General features: G+C 50.6%; 2 protein-coding genes across 5 annotated transcripts in view; both read left to right on the plus strand.

The window, feature by feature from the left end:
* KIF4A (kinesin family member 4A) overlaps positions 1-4,379 on the plus strand; it is a 129,080-nt gene extending 124,701 nt beyond the window's left edge. For both annotated transcript variants that reach the window (XM_043571000.1, XM_043571001.1), the window contains 3 exons: positions 1,574-1,690; positions 3,193-3,315; positions 3,588-4,379. In XM_043571000.1, the coding sequence (XP_043426935.1) occupies positions 1,574-1,690; positions 3,193-3,315; positions 3,588-3,788 (441 nt within the window). In that variant the 3' untranslated portion in view covers positions 3,789-4,379. The remainder of the gene's footprint in view (positions 1-1,573; positions 1,691-3,192; positions 3,316-3,587) is intronic.
* Positions 4,380-6,021: 1,642 nt separating this feature from the next.
* GDPD2 (glycerophosphodiester phosphodiesterase domain containing 2) lies at positions 6,022-16,398 on the plus strand. 3 transcript variants are annotated; one of them, XM_043569801.1, is made up of 16 exons: positions 6,022-6,284; positions 7,891-8,004; positions 8,281-8,384; positions 8,671-8,764; positions 8,943-9,002; positions 9,238-9,336; positions 9,514-9,607; positions 9,754-9,899; positions 10,025-10,107; positions 10,205-10,355; positions 12,346-12,567; positions 12,781-12,929; positions 14,986-15,133; positions 15,277-15,359; positions 15,599-15,627; positions 15,718-16,398. In XM_043569801.1, exons 2-16 carry the CDS (start codon positions 7,900-7,902, stop codon positions 15,768-15,770), a joined length of 1,620 nt encoding a protein of 539 aa, XP_043425736.1. In that variant the 5' UTR covers positions 6,022-6,284; positions 7,891-7,899; the 3' UTR covers positions 15,771-16,398. The 3 variants fall into 3 exon arrangements, with proteins under 3 accessions (XP_043425736.1, XP_043425735.1, XP_043425738.1); XM_043569800.1 differs by lacking the exon at positions 6,022-6,284 and adding an exon at positions 7,604-7,681; XM_043569803.1 differs by lacking the exons at positions 6,022-6,284; positions 7,891-8,004; positions 8,281-8,384 and adding an exon at positions 8,235-8,253.
* The last annotated feature ends 838 nt before the right edge of the window (positions 16,399-17,236 follow it).

Raw genomic sequence — 17,236 nt, forward strand, 5'->3', positions numbered from 1 at the left:
GACAGCTCAGAGCCTGAACCCTACTTCAGATTCTGTGTCTCCCTCTCTCTCTGCCTCTCCCTTACTCATGCTTTGTCTCTCAAAAATAAATAAACATTAAAAAAAAGAAATAAAATGAGTGGAACCGGAGCAATGCATGTCAACATATAGTAATATTCCACTTATATGAAGTTTAAAAGACGTAAGATAATTCCTTGTTTTTTTATGGAAACTCATAGTGGTACAAAGACCTGTGGGGGAGTGATAAACACCTAATTCAAGAGACTTTGCCCCTGGGAGAGTGGGAGGTGAATGGGATCAAGAAAGGGTAGGTAGGAGGCTTCAGTTATATCTGTATTTTAGTTATTAAGGGAAGAATAAGAACATGAGTGAATTTTTTTATTGTCTGTGCTTTGATATACCTGAAAAAAATGATCATGCCCAATATAAGATGATGCATCATTTCAAATGGGATCTGACTGATACTGAGTCTAGTGAAGCAATTGTTCCCCATGATTTCCAAACTCCAAATTTCTACGTGACTGATTTGCTTTTTTTTTTATTTGAGAGAGAGAGAAAGAATATCAAGCTGTCTCCACAGTCAGCACAAAGCCCAATGCAGGCGCTCGATACCAGGACCCTGGGATCATGGCCTGAGCCGAAATCAAGAGTCAACCAACTGAACCACCCAGGCACCCCTGACTCATTTGCTTTTTGACAGGCATTTCACACTGTTAACTTATGGAGCTTCCTGACACCTCACATCCTTAGGCCCTTTTTGCAACAACTGCTTTTAAGCCAGATCTATATTTATATGGCTGATGTGGAGAGAACCTAGATGCCAGACTTATGTTTATCCTTGTTATAACTTTTCTTTCTACTTGCAGCCCATAATTCCAGCCTGTCAAAATATTTTTGAATTGTGATTCTGATATCTTACTTATTAATCACCCTTCCAGTTTTGTGTTGTCATTACAGCCGATAAACATGCCTACCTTGTCAACAGGCTATGAGATTCAAATGAGTTTCTGTATTTATATATATGAAAGTACTCTGAAAACTGTAAAGTGCCATATAAAATGTAAATGACTTTATTTCATATCATCGGTGATTTATTAAAACGTTGACTGATTCAACGGCTGCAGACATAGCCCAGGCTGACACTGAACAAGCTGTAGAACTGTGAGTTGGATGCAAGTACAGCTGGGTAGATCGAAAGATATCGAGCAACTATACTCAGTCCTTAAATATACCTAACACTCCTACCATCCAACTTGCAGTTCTTCGCTTTGACCATAAAATTGTCATGAGCGTCTTTGCCAGTTAGCCTGTGTTATCATGGTATCCCTCTGGTATCAAAACAAGAAAATGGATCTGTCTACCATGACTTGTTCTTAGACAACCTCTCGTGGTTCTGATGATCATTGTTTCACTAAAGAAGAGGGGACTGAGGAGATAGAAGCATGGTAAAGTCAATGGTACTTGCCATTTTTTTTTTTTCTGAAAAGGCTTGCAAAGGAAGGGAAGGCATGTTAAATTAGTCTTCTAACTCTTTTGGTAATGTGTCTTTCTTTCTACACACCCATTTTTGCAGTGTTCCTGCAAGGGCTGGTGTGGGAACAAGCAGTGTGGGTGCAGGAGACAAAAGTCGGACTGCGGCACGGACTGCAGCTGTGACCCCACAAAGTGTAGGAACCGTCAGCAAGACAAGGTAGGATCAGCCGTCCCTTCAGACATCCCGCCAGTTCCCACCATCGTGAAACCTGGAGTCTCCTGCCCCTTCTCTGGCCCTCTGCAACCAGAGACATTTCACTTCTCGGTCCTTCTTCCTCGCTGCCAGCCTGTTCACATACCCCTTTCAGAAACCACAGCCTGTCCCAGGAGATTTCCAGATATGCAGCTCCCCACCCCAAGCCTTGGCTGTAAAGTTGTGGTGCTGTTTCTGAGGCAGAAACAGGGAATAGGAAAGCAGGCAACTACAGGCACATAGACATGCAGGACCAAACTAGCCCAGAGGCTTAGCTGAAACTATAAGGGCCACGTGGCAGCTTCCAGGAAGGAAATTAATCCTTCTGACATCTTGAGAAATTAGTTGCTTAGACCCTCTCCATGGGAACCAGTTATTCCATGGCTCTAGGAAAGACCCACAGGAACTTGGTCTTTCAAATAGTCACTGTTGTGGGCCAAGTTAATTGTACCTGTCCTCCTTATATTCCCAGGAATAGCAAACTCAGGGAAACAAAGATTGCCTTACACCTACCTGGCTCATGGCAAAAGCCTGTTCCTACAGCTCTCTATGTGATGTACAACAACTCTAGCAAGCTTGATATAATGATCGTTCGTTCATCATACATTTCTTGAACATCTGCATGTGAACGGTTCTGCCGGCTCTTCTATTAAAATGACTTCTAAGGAAGATAGTCATTAAAGGACTAACGTGACAAGCTGGGGTTCAGGCTAAGAATTGTAGAAGTAGCAGGGATCTCTGTTCCCATGGCTTTTTCAATTTGGGTTCTGGAGTCTACCCTAGTGGCTCCATGGAAGTACTTCTTGAACCGAGGACCATGGCCTGGTTCGGTTTGACCTCATGTCAATCAAAGCAACTTGCTCTTTACTTGTTTGTGTATTGGGCTTCCTCTTAAGAATTTTGGTTGTAAAACCACTGATCTAGTCCAATGCTCCCATTATACAGAGAGGGAAACTAAGACCCAGAGAGAGATAAGCTTAAGTGACTCACCTGATATTGCACAGCTGGTCATGACAGCTAAAATTAGACCTCAGGCTTCCTGACTCTCAATCCAATTCTGTTTCCATGACAACAGGCTATAATTCTAATCTGAGCTCTACCACAGAGTCTCCTTGTTACCTAAGTAACTTTTCACTCTTGGCCTTAGTTGCTTCTCTGAAAGGAAGACCCAATACAGGCAACACCCTATAGACATGCTAACAAGGGTACTGCATATTATAGAGGGTGGAAGATTAATCAAAGAAATGACTAAGGCTTGGCCTTGTTTTCAACCTTGCTTTGTGATATCCTACCCAGTCCTTTGCCTTCAGAGGCTGCTAGCAAGAAACCCCAAGCAGGGGTCTCCCTGAGACTTGCTTAGACTGGCAGATGAGGCACTCAGAGCTGGTACCTCACTGGTTAAAGGGGAGCAGACTGATTTTGTAACCCTGGTAGCCACATTTCTAATAGGCCTGTCTGATTCTCAGGATAGTTTGGGCACTGTTGAGCCCACCCAGGATTCCGAAGGCTCTTTCAAACTGGAGGACCCCACAGAGGTTACCTCAGGATTGAGCTTCTTTAACCCTGTCTGTGCCACTCCCAACAGCAAGGTAGGTGGGCTAAAGGCAGGCATTGTCAACTCCATTAGCATTCCTCTCTGCATTAGCTAAGACAGGGTGCAGTGGGAGAAAAGGGGGCAGAGGTACGATCAGCTTGCTGGGAAGTGGGACTTGTGCATAGGCCAGTCTTTCTTTTTCTTTTCGACAGACCGATCTTGGGGGACACCTCATACTACAGTGTGCTGAGCATTTGTAGTGGCGAGGCTGAGCTGAGCCTCTGCCCCTACCCAGGATCTAGTCATACCTGTCTCTGTCCTTTCTAGCTCCTCAAAGAGATGTGTGATGTGGAGCAGGTGCTGTTAAAGAAGACGACTCCAGCTGCCTCTTCCCTTGGCCTCCCAGAATCGAAACATGTAGCAGAATCCCAAGAAAATAAAGCTCCAGGGAAGAAAAAGAAACGAGCTCTGGCCAGCAATACCAGCTTCTTCTCTGGCTGCTCCCCTATTGAAGAAGAAGCCCACTGAAGTTGGACTTGCCATCTCTTCCCCAGTCTGGCTTGGGAGATACTTTCAGGTTGCAGCCAGGAGTTTTTTTAATGACTCCTCTGGATTTCAAGGCTCTTGCTGTTGAAAAAAAAGGGACAGCCTGTTACCAAAAGGGAGGAAGTCTTTGTTGGATGTTGGCCCTCACTCTCGAGCCCCCTGGCCCCAGACTACTGCTCTCTCTTCTCCAGAAAGGTGCTAAGCCACCTGCTGAAGAGAGAACCAACTAACATTCTTGATGACTCACTGGGAATCAAATCCTCAGTACCAATCTAGCCGTTTCTTATTTGTGAGCAGGTAAGGCCTCCCCACTGATGGGGATGAGGCCAAAGCCATCTTACCTCTGGGTTGTCTCAGCTTAATGGCAGAGCCTGGCCAAGGTTGGAGGTTTGGCACCGATCCTTCATCCCACATCAGGCATGGAGGCGCTATTTGGGAGATTTCCTGCCCTGACCATCTCTGGATTTTAGGTGTTTTAACAGTGCACTCAGTTGTCTTCCATGTTGCTGAAGTAAATGAAATCTTTTAAAATGTTAATATTAAGTACATAAATAAATCTTAGTCTAGCCACTATTTGGAAAGATTCTCTGTGCTACAAGGAGAGATACCTGTGCTCCTCAGCCCCCGGGAATGCTATCAAGGAGAATCGGTACAAGTACCCAAGCCTCATTGCCTTGTGACAGCTAACCTGAACCCACATTTAGCTTACACCAAAGCTTCTTGTGGGAATCTAGGGTGACCGTGGTAGCTGTTCCTAATGCCCTAGAGCCTGATTTCTTGGCATAGCACTGGTGTGGGACCACACTGCTGCCCATTCCCAGGACACCACAGTACTGGCTGCTTGTTGTCTCCTTTGAAAAGGGAAAAGGGGGTGTTGCTTTCTCCTTACTATGCATCAGGGTTCTCCATCTCTGCTTCTAGCGAAAACGAAAACGAGGCCAGCTGTGGAATGCCAAACAGGCTGCTGACTGCCCTTGTAGCCTTTTGAGGAGCTTGCAAGCCCTGGGCTAACTATCCATGCTTTACGAATCCCAGTCCCCTCCCCCCACCCAACTAAAAGCTCCCAAAGCACCCCCTAGAACTGGGCACATGAAAGCCAGGGCTCCTCTAGAATTTACCAGACCCCAAGCAAAGGAAACTGAAGGATAACCTGTCTAAAATGAAGCCTGCAGGAGGACTAGGTGACCACGCAGCCCTCTCTGGCGTCCTGCCAGCCAGCAGCCCAGCTTCTCTTTGCATTTTAATGACCGGGGAGCAAAGGAGCCTCTGCCATTGCCAGCTAGCGCCCCTGGATACAATGGGAAGACGGAGGGGGGGCAGCTCTTGGCATAAGAGAGCTAGTCTTCCTTCTCACTGTTCCAAATCCAGTACGTGTCGGGGGAAGGGTAAGCAAGTTTATCCCCAATGAAGACTTTTTTCCCACCAACACTGCAAGTGCCCCAAGCTTTGAGCCACTGCATTAGCCAAAAGGTAAACAGGGAAGGTCAGTCAAGCCAGTCCCCCAGCCCTCCTCTCACCCGAGTCCTGTGCATGCATTAGCACTAAGCTGACTATTGCACGCTAGCCAGCCTTCTCCTGCTGATGGTATGTATAGTAACAGCATCTTTCAAAATTCATCTTCCAAAAGCTTGTGACCCTCACACTACACTCTGCAAATGATTCCTGGAAAGAGACTCTAGATACCTTGGGGACAAGACAACAGAAATGACACAAGTCTCTACATCCTGAATCATCAGCTCCTGTCTGGGGTGATAGGGGGAAGGGGAGGGCTGCTAGTGTCTCTCGGGAGTCACAAGGCCCATAGAGACCCCTGGTCCAGAAACAGGGCAACCTGCTGCCCAGAGTTCAGGAAGTAGCTTGAAACCCTGTATCTTCTAGATGTACCTTACAGAAATAGAAATAGGATCCCCGGAGGAAAGGGAAGCTGATGAATCAAGGCTATTCTCCCAGGGAGCTTGAGGGAAATGCTAGAGTTACACACACACACACACACACACACACACACACCTTCCCAGGGGGTTGACTGGGCCCCCTCTTCTCACTGCCAAGTTGCAGTTGTGTGGTCACCCCCCAACCCCACCCCCGCCGGTGCCCTCAGCCCTCGCCTCCCCGAGCCCAGACAAAGCCCCGGCAGTGACTGAGAGGGGAACAGGAGGAGGGACAGAGGGATGGGGAAGGCTGCACAAAAGAATTCCTCACCCCAAGCCCCCGGACCGGCAGCGAGTAAAGAAGCAGCTCTGCTCCCCCTCCTCCTTCCTCCCTCCCATCGACCCACCCCGGCTGGGCACTGGCCATAGAGCAGCTGAGGGCTTTCGGAGAGAACCCGCGCATACTCCTGTAGGTGGCAACACTGCCACCTGTTTGACCAGTGGGGCTGAACCAAGGACTGGAAAAGGGAGGAGGCAGACAAGTCGGAGAGGAGCTGGGAAGCAGTGCAGTGCAGAGCAGAGAGCAGAGTGGAGCTGCCGCTGAGAAAAGGTGTGAGGACTTGGGAAGGCTGGGGGTTATAAGCCGGGGGTGGTGGGGTGGAGACCGGCTCCCACTGGCAGGAACTGGGCTCAGGGATTGAGCAGCGCCCCTGCTCAGCTCCCCTGATTGGGGTTTTCAGACTGCTCAGATCCTGGAGGGAGGTGGGACTCTGGAAGGCAGTGTCTGGGGTACAGGGGCAGAACCTTAAGGGAGGCAGGGAGTGTGGATAGAGCCCGGGGCAGGCTACTGGAAGCCAGTCCCGGGATGGGAAGAAGCAGGGATCTCCCTTTAAGATGGCTTTTTCCTGGGAGGGGTCTCAGAGAGGGGAGAGTTTTCCTTCCCCCAGCTACGATCCCTACCCCTCCACTCCCTATCCCCTAATTCTCCTTTCCCAGGGCAAGCATGAGATAAGGAGGGCAGTTTCAGGAGCAGCCACACCCTTCCTCCTTTCAGGGAGCCCACCACTGTGTACCCTCTAAGACTCCACAGCCTTAGGGGAGCCTAGATGACAAGGGGTCATGTCCCTCAGAACACACACACTTTGGGTATATCCAGGGACTCCTTTACACACTGAAACCCACTACCTACAGCCACTAGTGCACACAGACATACAAAGCTGACACAAATCGCACACCCTCTCACGTAGAATGACAATCACACACCCAACCTAGTTTAGGGATCAGTAAGCCAGCCAGGTCTCAGCCTGACCCAAAAGCACAAGGTCCAATGATCCCCAGCCCCAACACAACCACACCCCCACACACACACACCTTTGACCAGTATTTGTTGTACCTTCACCCAAGCGATTTCAGAGGGTGGGGCCCCTAAAAGGGGGAAGGTGGAGACTGGTTCCTGGCTGGGGGGTGGGGGGGGGCAGAATGACTGGACTGGAAGGGACAAGACTGGGGCCAGAGGGCTTAGATTTTCCAGGTGTGTGCGGGCAGGAGAGTGGTTCCTTCAGAAGGCTGGGAGTGACCCAGGCAACCTATTTCCCTCAAGTCTTCCTGTTATTGGCAGTGTCCCCTGGCCCCTGGGAGGTGGAGACTGAGAATCTTATAGTCGGGGTTTTGTGGTGTGTGCAATCTCTGTATCCATAGCAACTGGCCAACTAGCCGGCCTCCCTTAGCCCCAGGTCAGAACTAGAACCTCTGCTTCAGGTTACTCTTGGTTCCTGGGGTGGAAGGCTCCCTACCTTGGGGCTGCCTAAAGCTTGGCCAGATCTGCCTCAACTTGCTAAATTGAATTTGCCCCACCCTGGGGCAGTTTCTCCTGAGTCCCCACCCTGGGCAAGCACTCTATCCCCAAAGCTGGATGCATGCTGTTAAATGGGGAGGAGTTGGAGAGCTTGGGTATGCACCCTGCCTGCAAAGAGGCCCGATCTCCTGGTTGTCCCATCGACTTTCCAGGTATCCAGATTAAAGGGAAAGAAAGACCCCAGAGATTATCCCCCTCTGCTCACCTCCTCATCTAATCTGGGACTTCAGCCCTATGAACTCCGTTGCCGAGCAGCGGTCCAGGCTTCTGCTCCTCCCCCGCGCTCCTCAGATACACTGGGAGGGAGGCTGGGATCTGCCTTCTGCTAGGGTCCCTGATGGCCCAGTATCCCTTCCCCCAGGCCCTCGCCATGGCCGAGTCCCCCGGCTGCTGCTCCGTCTGGGCCCGCTGCCTCCACTGCCTGTATAGCTGCCACTGGAGGAAATGCCCCAAAGAGAGGATGCAAACCAGCAAGGTGGAGTAGGGATGGGGGGGACTGGAAGTCCGAGGCAGAGGCCGCCTGGAGGGGATAAGGAAGCCAAGTGTGCTCAGAGGCAGCTGGTGGGGGGTGGCAGCGGGGGTGGGGGGTGGGAAGGGACTTTCTTTCCCCAGGAAGAAAACTTCTCTCTGCCTGCGGAGCAGAGCAGAGCAGCCCTACTCCTGGCGGGAAGCCCCATGGAGCTGTCATCCATTGGGGACTCTGAGCTGGAAGTGGGGATCGGCTGTGAGCTTCTCTCCTGCCCCTTTGCAGTGCGACTGTATCTGGTTTGGCCTGCTCTTCCTCACCTTTCTCCTCTCCCTGGGCTGGCTGTACATCGGGCTCATCCTTCTCAATGACCTGCACAACTTCAATGAGTGTGTCACAGATCCCCCCCTTCCTCTGCATACATGTTAATCTATGCCCCACCTTGGGACCCCTGGGTGCTCAGTCATTCCCGGCCCTGCCCAGCTGTCCTGCTACCCAACCTCCTTAGAAAATTGCTCCACGAAGTCTCCCCAGTCCTTGGAGCCCCTGGCCCCATGAAAGGCTTCCCTCTCACTCCCTTCTAGTCCTCCTTCTGAACCCACCCACCCCAACTCCCCTCAGGCCACTATTAACACCCCTTCCCCCACTCAGACACCTCTCTCTCCCCTCCCACAGATTCCTGTTCCAACACTGGGGACACTGGATGGACTGGTCCCTGGCATTTCTGCTGGTCATCTCTCTACTTGTCACATATGCATCCCTGCTATTGGTGGGTCAGGGAGCAGCCCATCTAACCCCTACCTCAGTCCTCCCTTCCTGCTCAGCTTCAACCCCTGGCCACTGAGGGGAGGGGAGGTGAGGGGGACGGTGTCAGCCTGGGAACCCAGGAAGCCCACCTCCGTGACCCCTCTTGGCACCTCATACCTCCCACCACCCTCTGCTTCCAGCTCCTGGCCCTGCTCCTGCGGCTCTGCGGCCAGCCTCTGCATCTGCACAGTGTCCACAAGGTAAGAGCGCGGGTGGGAGTGAGCGGGAAACGGGGACCACTGGGCCCAGGGCTTGGCCAGCTATTTTGCTGAGCACCTCAATATTCTACCCATGGACTCAAGCTCAGGACCTGAAGCCCAGTAAATTTTTGTTGAGTGAAAGAAGGAACGTGGATGAGCCAGGGGAAAGAGAGAGGGGGCAGCCCAGGGACCCCCAGGCTCACAAAGAAGACCCCATTCATCTCTGGTCCCCCAGATGCTGCTGCTCCTCATCATGCTTCTTGTGGCCGCTGGCCTCGTGGGACTGGACGTCCAATGGCAGCAGGAGTGGCGTAGCTTACGTCTGTCACTGCAGGTGAGTGGCTGATCTCCAGTGCCTATGTGGGAGGCTTGGCCTGTGGCCAACCTCTGGACGTATCTTGCTCCCTGGTCCCCCACGACTGCAAGTAGCTCTGAACTCCAAAAGTCAGGTCCTAGGAGAAGGAGTGGGGCACTGGAGAGAAGAACCCTCTTCACCAACTCTTGTCCACAGGCCACAGCCCCGTTCCTTCATATTGGAGCAGTTGCTGGCATCACCCTCCTGGCCTGGCCTGTTGCTGATACCTTCTACCGTATCCATCGAAGAGGTGCCAATTCCACTCCCCAACATACCCTCCCTGGCCATCGATGCTTCTGCCTCCTGCTGCCCATTTTACTGCACCCACACTCTGCTTTCTGTCCCCAGAGCTCACCCATTGCCCTTTCTCCATAGCCTGCCCCTCATTCCCTACAGGTCCCAAGGTTCTGCTACTGCTCCTATTTTTTGGAGTTGCCCTGGCCATCTACCTGGCCCCACTGTGCATCTCCTCACCCTGTATCATGGAACCCAGAGACTTACCCCCCAAGCCTGGTCTGGTGGGACACCGAGGGGCCCCCATGGTGAGTGTTGAGTAGAATGCTGGTAGGGTGGGAAGGGTCTGCTCCTCTAGGCTGCAGCAATCAGGACTATGGGTTCCCAGGCTCGCACCCTTCTCTGCTACCCCCCTACCAATTCCCTTTCCCAGCTGGCCCCCGAGAACACCCTGATGTCACTGAGGAAAACAGCCGAATGTGGAGCTGCTGTGTTCGAGACTGATGTGATGGTCAGGTGAGAGACACTAGGGGACAGAGAGACACACTTAGGGAGCTTGAGAAATGATGATCAGCCCTAGAGCTCAGCCCTCTGACACCTCTTGTGCCCTCAGCTCTGACGGGATCCCCTTCCTCATGCATGATGAGCACCTGAGCAGGACCACAGATGTGGCCTCAGTGTTCCCAGCCCGAACCTCCTCCCACAGCAGCGACTTCTCCTGTGCTGAACTGAAGAAGCTCAATGCCGGGACCTGGTTCCTAGAGGTGAAGACAGCCTCACAAAAGAGGCAACCACCTGCGGGGGTGCTGAGGGGAGGGTTCATTCATTGATAAGTATTTTCTGATCCCTGTGCTGAGCAATAGGTGTAGAGGCTCTGCCCTCAAGTCACTCCCTCCGCTGAAAGAAGAGAGCTTAGCCAACAGGCTATCAGAATAGGAAACCTAGAGCGATAACAATATCCTTAGTAAACAGAGAGGAGAGAGAGCAAAGGCACTATTTGGCAGGGTGGGTGTGGAAGAGGATCAGGAGTGGTTTCACAAGAGAGAATGCCTGAGCAGCACATGAAATGAGAATGCTGTTTAAGATGGGCAAAGCAGGGATCAGCAATTCTAGTCAGATGGAAGAGCATATGTAAAGCCCAGAAGTATGAAGAAGTGTTCTCAGGAAACAAAAAGTGGCTCAGTGCAACTGGGAGATAAAATTTGTGGGAGCAGTGGGAGCTGAGACTGGCAAGGGGAGCAGAGGCTTGGTTTCAGAGGGCTTTGAATGCCAGAACCGCCCCCCTCCCCCAAAAAAAGAATGTCAGGCCCAGAAGTGCAGGCTTCGGTTGGTTCTGTAGGTGACGGAAAATTTCGTAAGGATACTTTATTTTCTCAGTTCCTGTGTTCCTACCTTTAAAAATAATACATGTCGGGGGGCCTGGGTGGCTCAGTCAGTTAAGCATTCAACTCTTGATCTCAGCTCAGGTCTTGATCTCAGGGTCGTGAGTTCAAGTCTCACATTGGGTTCCCCACCCAGTACACAGCCTGCTTAAAAATAAAAGTAATACTTGTTCCGCATAAAAAAATTAAACATTAGAGAAATAATGTAAAAATTGAAAGTCTCCCATAATCAAACTCCTCTGAGATAATCATTGCTAACAGTTGGGTACATATTCCATATGTGTATACACACATACATGTCATTTTGCACAAATAGGATCACTTCATATATTCTTTTGCAACTTGATTGTCTTTTCATTTAACTCTATATACAATGACATGCCAGAGTGATTAAGACCAAGGGTTGTCTGGGTTTGAGTCCTGGCTTCACTGCCTACTAGCTATGTGAGCCTGGGCAACATTCCTTAGTCTCTCTTGCTTTACTTTCCTCGTCTGTAAAATAGGCATAATAATAGTACCTACTTTGTAGGATTTGGGGAGGATTAAATAAATTAACGCACATAAAGTACTTCTAACGCTGCCTGACACATAGTAAATACTTTATAATAAGTATCAGATAGCTTGCTTTTTCCGTGTCAGCGGTTAGGAGGTAAGGTCATTTGTTGATTACGAGGGGAAGGGAGGAGAGTGGCAGAGGTTTGGAAGAGCCACTAGGAATGGAAGAAGGAGCAAAACAAGAACAAGTGAAAGGATGATTAAGTGGGGCACCTGGCTGGCTCAGTCCATAGAGCATGTGACTCTTGATCTCAAGGTTGTGCTTTCAAGCCCTGCCTTGGGTATAGAGCTTACTTTAAAAAAAAAAAAAAAAAAAGGATGATTAAGTGGCAATGAAGGTAAAAGACTATATAGTCCACATGATGTGCTCTGCCCCCCAATTCTAGGGGTGGAGGAGGCAGACTGCTACACAATTGAATCAGGGTTTAGGATTTGTGGGGCGGGCAGGACAGGAAAGGAGTTGAAGGTGGTATGGAAAAGTAATGCGAGCTATAGATGGACCATGGGTAGGGGATGTAGATGTGGCAGACAGGGGCTGATGGATTGGGCAGAAACCAAAGGGCCAAGGTCCCAGAGGTCTCTGTGAGACCAAAGAGAAAATGTGAGGAAGTTAGGAAACCAGGGGGGTAGGAGGTTAGGGTCACAGAGTAAGGTGTTAGAGGGTCTGGAAAGGGTCACAGTTTAGAGAAAGAAAGACTGTGGCTCAGGGGTGCACACAAGCCTGGCGCCAAGTGGGGGAAACGAGTGAAGATCGTGAGGATGGGGGAATGGCCTAAAGGCTTCTTCTGGTCTTGAAATAATTTTCCTGTTCTCATAGAGGCAACCCTTCTGGGGGGCCAAACGGCTGTCTGACCCTGATCGGAAGGAGGCTGAGAACCAGACAGTCCCAACATTGGAAGAGCTGCTGAAGGAAGCTGCAGTCCTTAACCTTTCTATCATGTTTGACTTGCGCCGCCCCCCACGAAATCACACATACCATGACACATTTGTGAACCAGACACTGGAGACTGTGCTGAGTGCAAGGGTGCCCCAAGCCATGGTGATATGTCCAGGACCCCAAGTGCCCCCTCTTGCCCATCTCCCCACCCCTGCCTTCCCTAGGCCACGGTGATAATTTTGAGGCTGCCCCCTACCCCAGGGCCCCACCTCAACTCATATACCCCATTCTGTTATCAAACCTCTCTGCCCCTGGCCCTGCCCCTGGAATCCCCAAGCCTTCCCCAGCTTCATGCCCATCTTCCCTGAACCACAGGTCCTTTGGCTACCGGATGAAGATCGGGCTAAGGTCCAACAACGGGCACCTAGAATGCGCCAGATATATGGACAGCAGGGAAGCAACAGAACTGAGAGGCCCCAGTTTCTCAACCTCCCCTATCAAGACCTGCCACTGTTGGATATCAAGTGAGTGCCAGAGGAAAGGAGCCAAGGGGACCCCGTGAAGCTTAATGGTAGGGAAGAGCCACCTCAGGGAGGGCAAAGGCCATTCATTCATTCACACATACAACAAATATTTATCAATATATTTAACACTTGCTATGTGAAAGGCACTATTGTTGCAGGCTTTGAGCATACTAGTGAAAGAGATAATAAACTGAACGAATTATATGCATACTGGATAAGTGATATGAAGATAATAAAATGCGGAGATATAGTAGAGCAATTAGGGTTGGGAGTGAGGGCCAGAGAGGGGCCACATCCGGAAAAATAGCTAAAGGGGTGATGCCTGGGTTGAGACCTGACAGGTCACAAGGAGCTAATGAGGAGAGGAGCTGTGAGAAGAGCAGAAACAGCAGCCCCATAAGCAAGGGAAAGGTGAGGCTGGGGAGATAGGCAGGAGCCCAATTGTGTAGGACCTTGTGGGCCACAAGAACAGTTTTAGCTTTCATTCTCCACCAAAGAAGTAAGTGCAAGGGAGGATGGATCGAGAGGAGAGAAGCAAGAGAGTCCCAGAAGTGAGCCAGGCCCCAGAGGCTGACCCAGCCCATAAACATGATGGACTGTAAAGCATGCAGTTGCCAAGGTCTCTTCTCATGTCCTTGTGGTCAGATAGAAAAAAAAAAAAAGTGCACTGTATGGTAGCCCAGTTAGCATAAGTATTTCAAGGACCTTTCCCCAAGTTGTCACCATGGAGGGAGACACGACATGGGGTTTGGCCCTCACTTTAGACTTGTCCTGGTCAACCTCAACCGCTGAGCAGGTTTTCAAAAGACATGAATTAGTAATGAATACAGTGGTAATGAAATCGAGGCCCCGAAAGGTCTAAGCACTCTAAGATGATGGACCAAATATACCGGGATAAAGCACAACAGGGATAGATGTAAACACCTACCTACATTTGCACTCCAAAAGAAGTTCAATTGCACAACGACAAGAGAGGAGACTGGCATCAGCATGAACATGTGTGAAAAACCAGAGCTTTGATTGAATAGTGTTCATAATGAGTCATCAATGGCATGTGGCATTGCCAAAACTAACCTGACCCCAGGCTGCCTTCAAACAGCCACAGTGCCCAGAAGGCAGGAGGAAGTTTTGCTGTACTCAAATCTGGGCCAAGCCCACCTGGGATATCATGTTCAGATGCAAGCCCCCATACTATGAAAGGAACACTGATAGAGGCGCCTGGGTGGCTCAGTCGGTTGAGCATCTGACTCTTGATCTTGGCTCAGGTCGTGATCTCACGGTTTGTGAGTTCTAGCTGACGGCACAGAGCCTGCTTGGAATTCTCTGGCTGTCTCTCTGTGCCCCTCCTCCACTCATGCTCTTTCTCTCTCGCGCGCAAAATAAATAAATTAATTTTTAAAAATTAAAAAAGGGACAGGCACCTGGGTGGCTCAGTCAGTTGAGCATCTGACTTCAGCTCAGGTCATGATCTCACAGCTCGTGAGTTCAAGCCCTGCATCGGGCTCTGTGCTGACAGCTTGGAGCCTGGAGCCTGCTTCGGATTCTGTGTCTCCCTCTCTCTCTGTCCCTAACCCACTCGCATTCTGTCTCTGTCTCTCTCAAAAATAAATACACATTAAAAATTTTTTTTTAAAAAAAGAAAGGAACATTGATCAACTGAAGTAAGATCAGATTAGGAGAGGTTTGTATGGTGAAGGGAATGATAACCCAGGTCCCAGCCCTGGATGAAGGAACTGGGGCTGTCGGGCCTAGAGAGGAGATGACTCAGGGACATGGTCACTGTTCTCAGACCTCTGAAGGTCTGTCATGGGACAAAGAAGAAAGACATTCGTGTAGCCCCAGATGGCAAAGCTCAGATCCGTAGGTGGAATCCGCCAGGAGACAAAGTTGAGCTATGCAAAGAAAATTACTTTTGCTCAGGGGATGCTATGTAAAAGTAGGACTGAGAGTTCCTTGGCAGTGACACTGCGGCTTCAAGCACGGACAAAGGCTGCTTCCTGTGCCTCATGCCCCATGATACTAGATGTTCCTATTTCTTTCCCACCCACCCCCCCAGGGCACTACACCAGGATAATGTGTCGGTGAACCTATTTGTGGTGAACAAGCCCTGGCTCTTTTCCCTGCTCTGGTGTGCAGGGGTGGACTCGGTCACCACCAACGACTGCCAGCTGCTACAGCAAATGCGTTACCCCGTCTGGCTTATCGTAAGGGCTCTGGGGCTGTCACCCCTCCCTTTCTCCCATCCCTGGCTCTCCTTAACCCTGTTCCTCTATTCCTTACACATTTCCCTCCATATACTACCTTTGGGACTCTGGCCACCGACAGGAGCCTTTTCCTATTCCCACAGCCCCCTCAAACCTACCTAATGATGTGGATCATTACCAATTGTGTCTCCACCCTGCTGCTTCTGTGGACCTTCCTCCTGCAAGGGTGAGTGCTTCATGCCTCAGCTTTCTGGGTCTTCATGCCCCCCAGGGTCCCGGTGATAGGGCCAATTCAGACTCCTACATGCTGCCCGGAGCTTGGGATTTGGTTCCTTTGAGATTCTTGGACCCTTCCTTACACCAAATTGGCCTGAACCTGGGAAAGGCAGTTTGGGGGAACCTGAGATCAAAAGGCCATGCCTGCAGCTGGCTGAACTCACAATGGGAAGCTTTTTCTCTCTATAGGAGATGTAAGAAGGAAAGAGAGAAAACTGGTAAGAACTTTCTCCCTTCACCTCATTTTTCTCCTCCTATAGCCTTCTCTTTGGTCACTCCCTATATGTCTTCCCCACCACCTGCTCTAGGCTTAGAAACAGCAGTGCTGCTGACCAGGATCAACAATTTCATAATGGAGTGAATGCCCAGCTCCGGACCCCCACCTACCAGAGTCTGAGGCCTCTCTGGATTGGCTAACAGCAAGGAAGAGAGAGCAGCTGAGATGGAAAGTTGGTGGGGTTGGGGTGGGGTAAACTTTGTCAACAGGAGGTTTTGAACCATGAGGGCCCTCTGCACAGATGGTGGGCATGCTGCAAGCTTCCATGGAATCTGCTCCTCTTAGGGTTTTGACCTGAGGTTAGGTTAGGAAGACAGTGACTCATAGGAAGTTTCTCTGCAAATGTTAACAGAGGAAGTGGAAAGGAGGTTGCCAAGATAATGTTTCAGACCTGTGTGTGCGTGTTCTCGAGTAGAAGACACAAAGTGTGTCAGGGATGGGATAGCTTGGACCTATGACTGAAGGAGATGACAAAATGGCCTTTGCTGGAGAACTAAGATGATGGAGTCACCAATCCCCACTCCATTCACTGTCTCCCCTGACCCCTGCAATTTAGCTGCTTTCCTGCCTAGACGCTGAGGGCCGAAGAGCCCATCTAGCCATTTAATTCTGTGACTATAACTGGCTTTTTGCTGTGCACAGCCTTTTCTTCAAGACAGGTTGGTTCCTGTATGGTGTCAATCTGCTTATTCAATGAATTTAACTCCTGTTTTGTCATAGTCTAATCTTTTCCGCGCCGGGGCTTGGTGGGGGATGCACATTCCATCCTCGGTTGTGACATGAATGACATTGAGGGGTCATCACGGAGAGATTCTTGGGCTGGAGGGGTTGCTGCAAGAGGGGAAGCGGGAGAGCAGCCGTCACAGGGGATGTTCTGGGTGGCCAAGGCACGCTGCGCAGAGTTGCGTTGTAGCTCCACCTTGTGGTCACCTGCCGCAAGAAGAGGGCCGCGTCAGTCATCACCATGACGTAAGAATGTCACCTGTTTTCCGTGCCGGTTGGGGACCTGTGTCCTTGACTCGAGACCCTGAGGGTATAGTCCGATTTCCACAAGTTCTCGCCTCCGTGGGCTGTTGCATGCAGGGTCTGGTTCCCAGGCCCTCCTTCCCCTCGAGGAGCAGGTTCCCCAATGTGTTTGCTGCTCGCGAGTTCCTGGGCTAAAATAGTTAAGGAGACCAGTGAGGAGCTGACCTAGGATGAGGCGTCTGGTAGAAGGGGGAGGGAGGAGCTTAAGGCAAAAACAGGGACCCGAGCGGGCTCTGTGGCTGACCATTCGTCCCTCCCACCGCACCAAGTCACCCCGGTTCGCGTCCCCACACGAAGGGAAATCGAATTAAGACGCTGGCGAGGTCAGGAGGTTCGCTCCTCACAATTCCTTTTTTCTCGCCAGACTGGGACCTGGGGCAGCACTAGCGCCTCGGGACAAAACCCTACTGGACTGCGAGGCAGCCCAGGGAACTACAATTCCCAAGGTGCCCCTGACAGCTTCCGGTCGCGGAATTGACGGAAGCGCGTTTGAATTTGTGTTCCCGCCCCCTCCCCCTCCCGGA

The sequence above is a fragment of the Prionailurus bengalensis genome, chromosome X, assembly GCF_016509475.1.
Source record: "Prionailurus bengalensis isolate Pbe53 chromosome X, Fcat_Pben_1.1_paternal_pri, whole genome shotgun sequence".
NCBI lineage: Eukaryota > Metazoa > Chordata > Mammalia > Carnivora > Felidae > Prionailurus > Prionailurus bengalensis.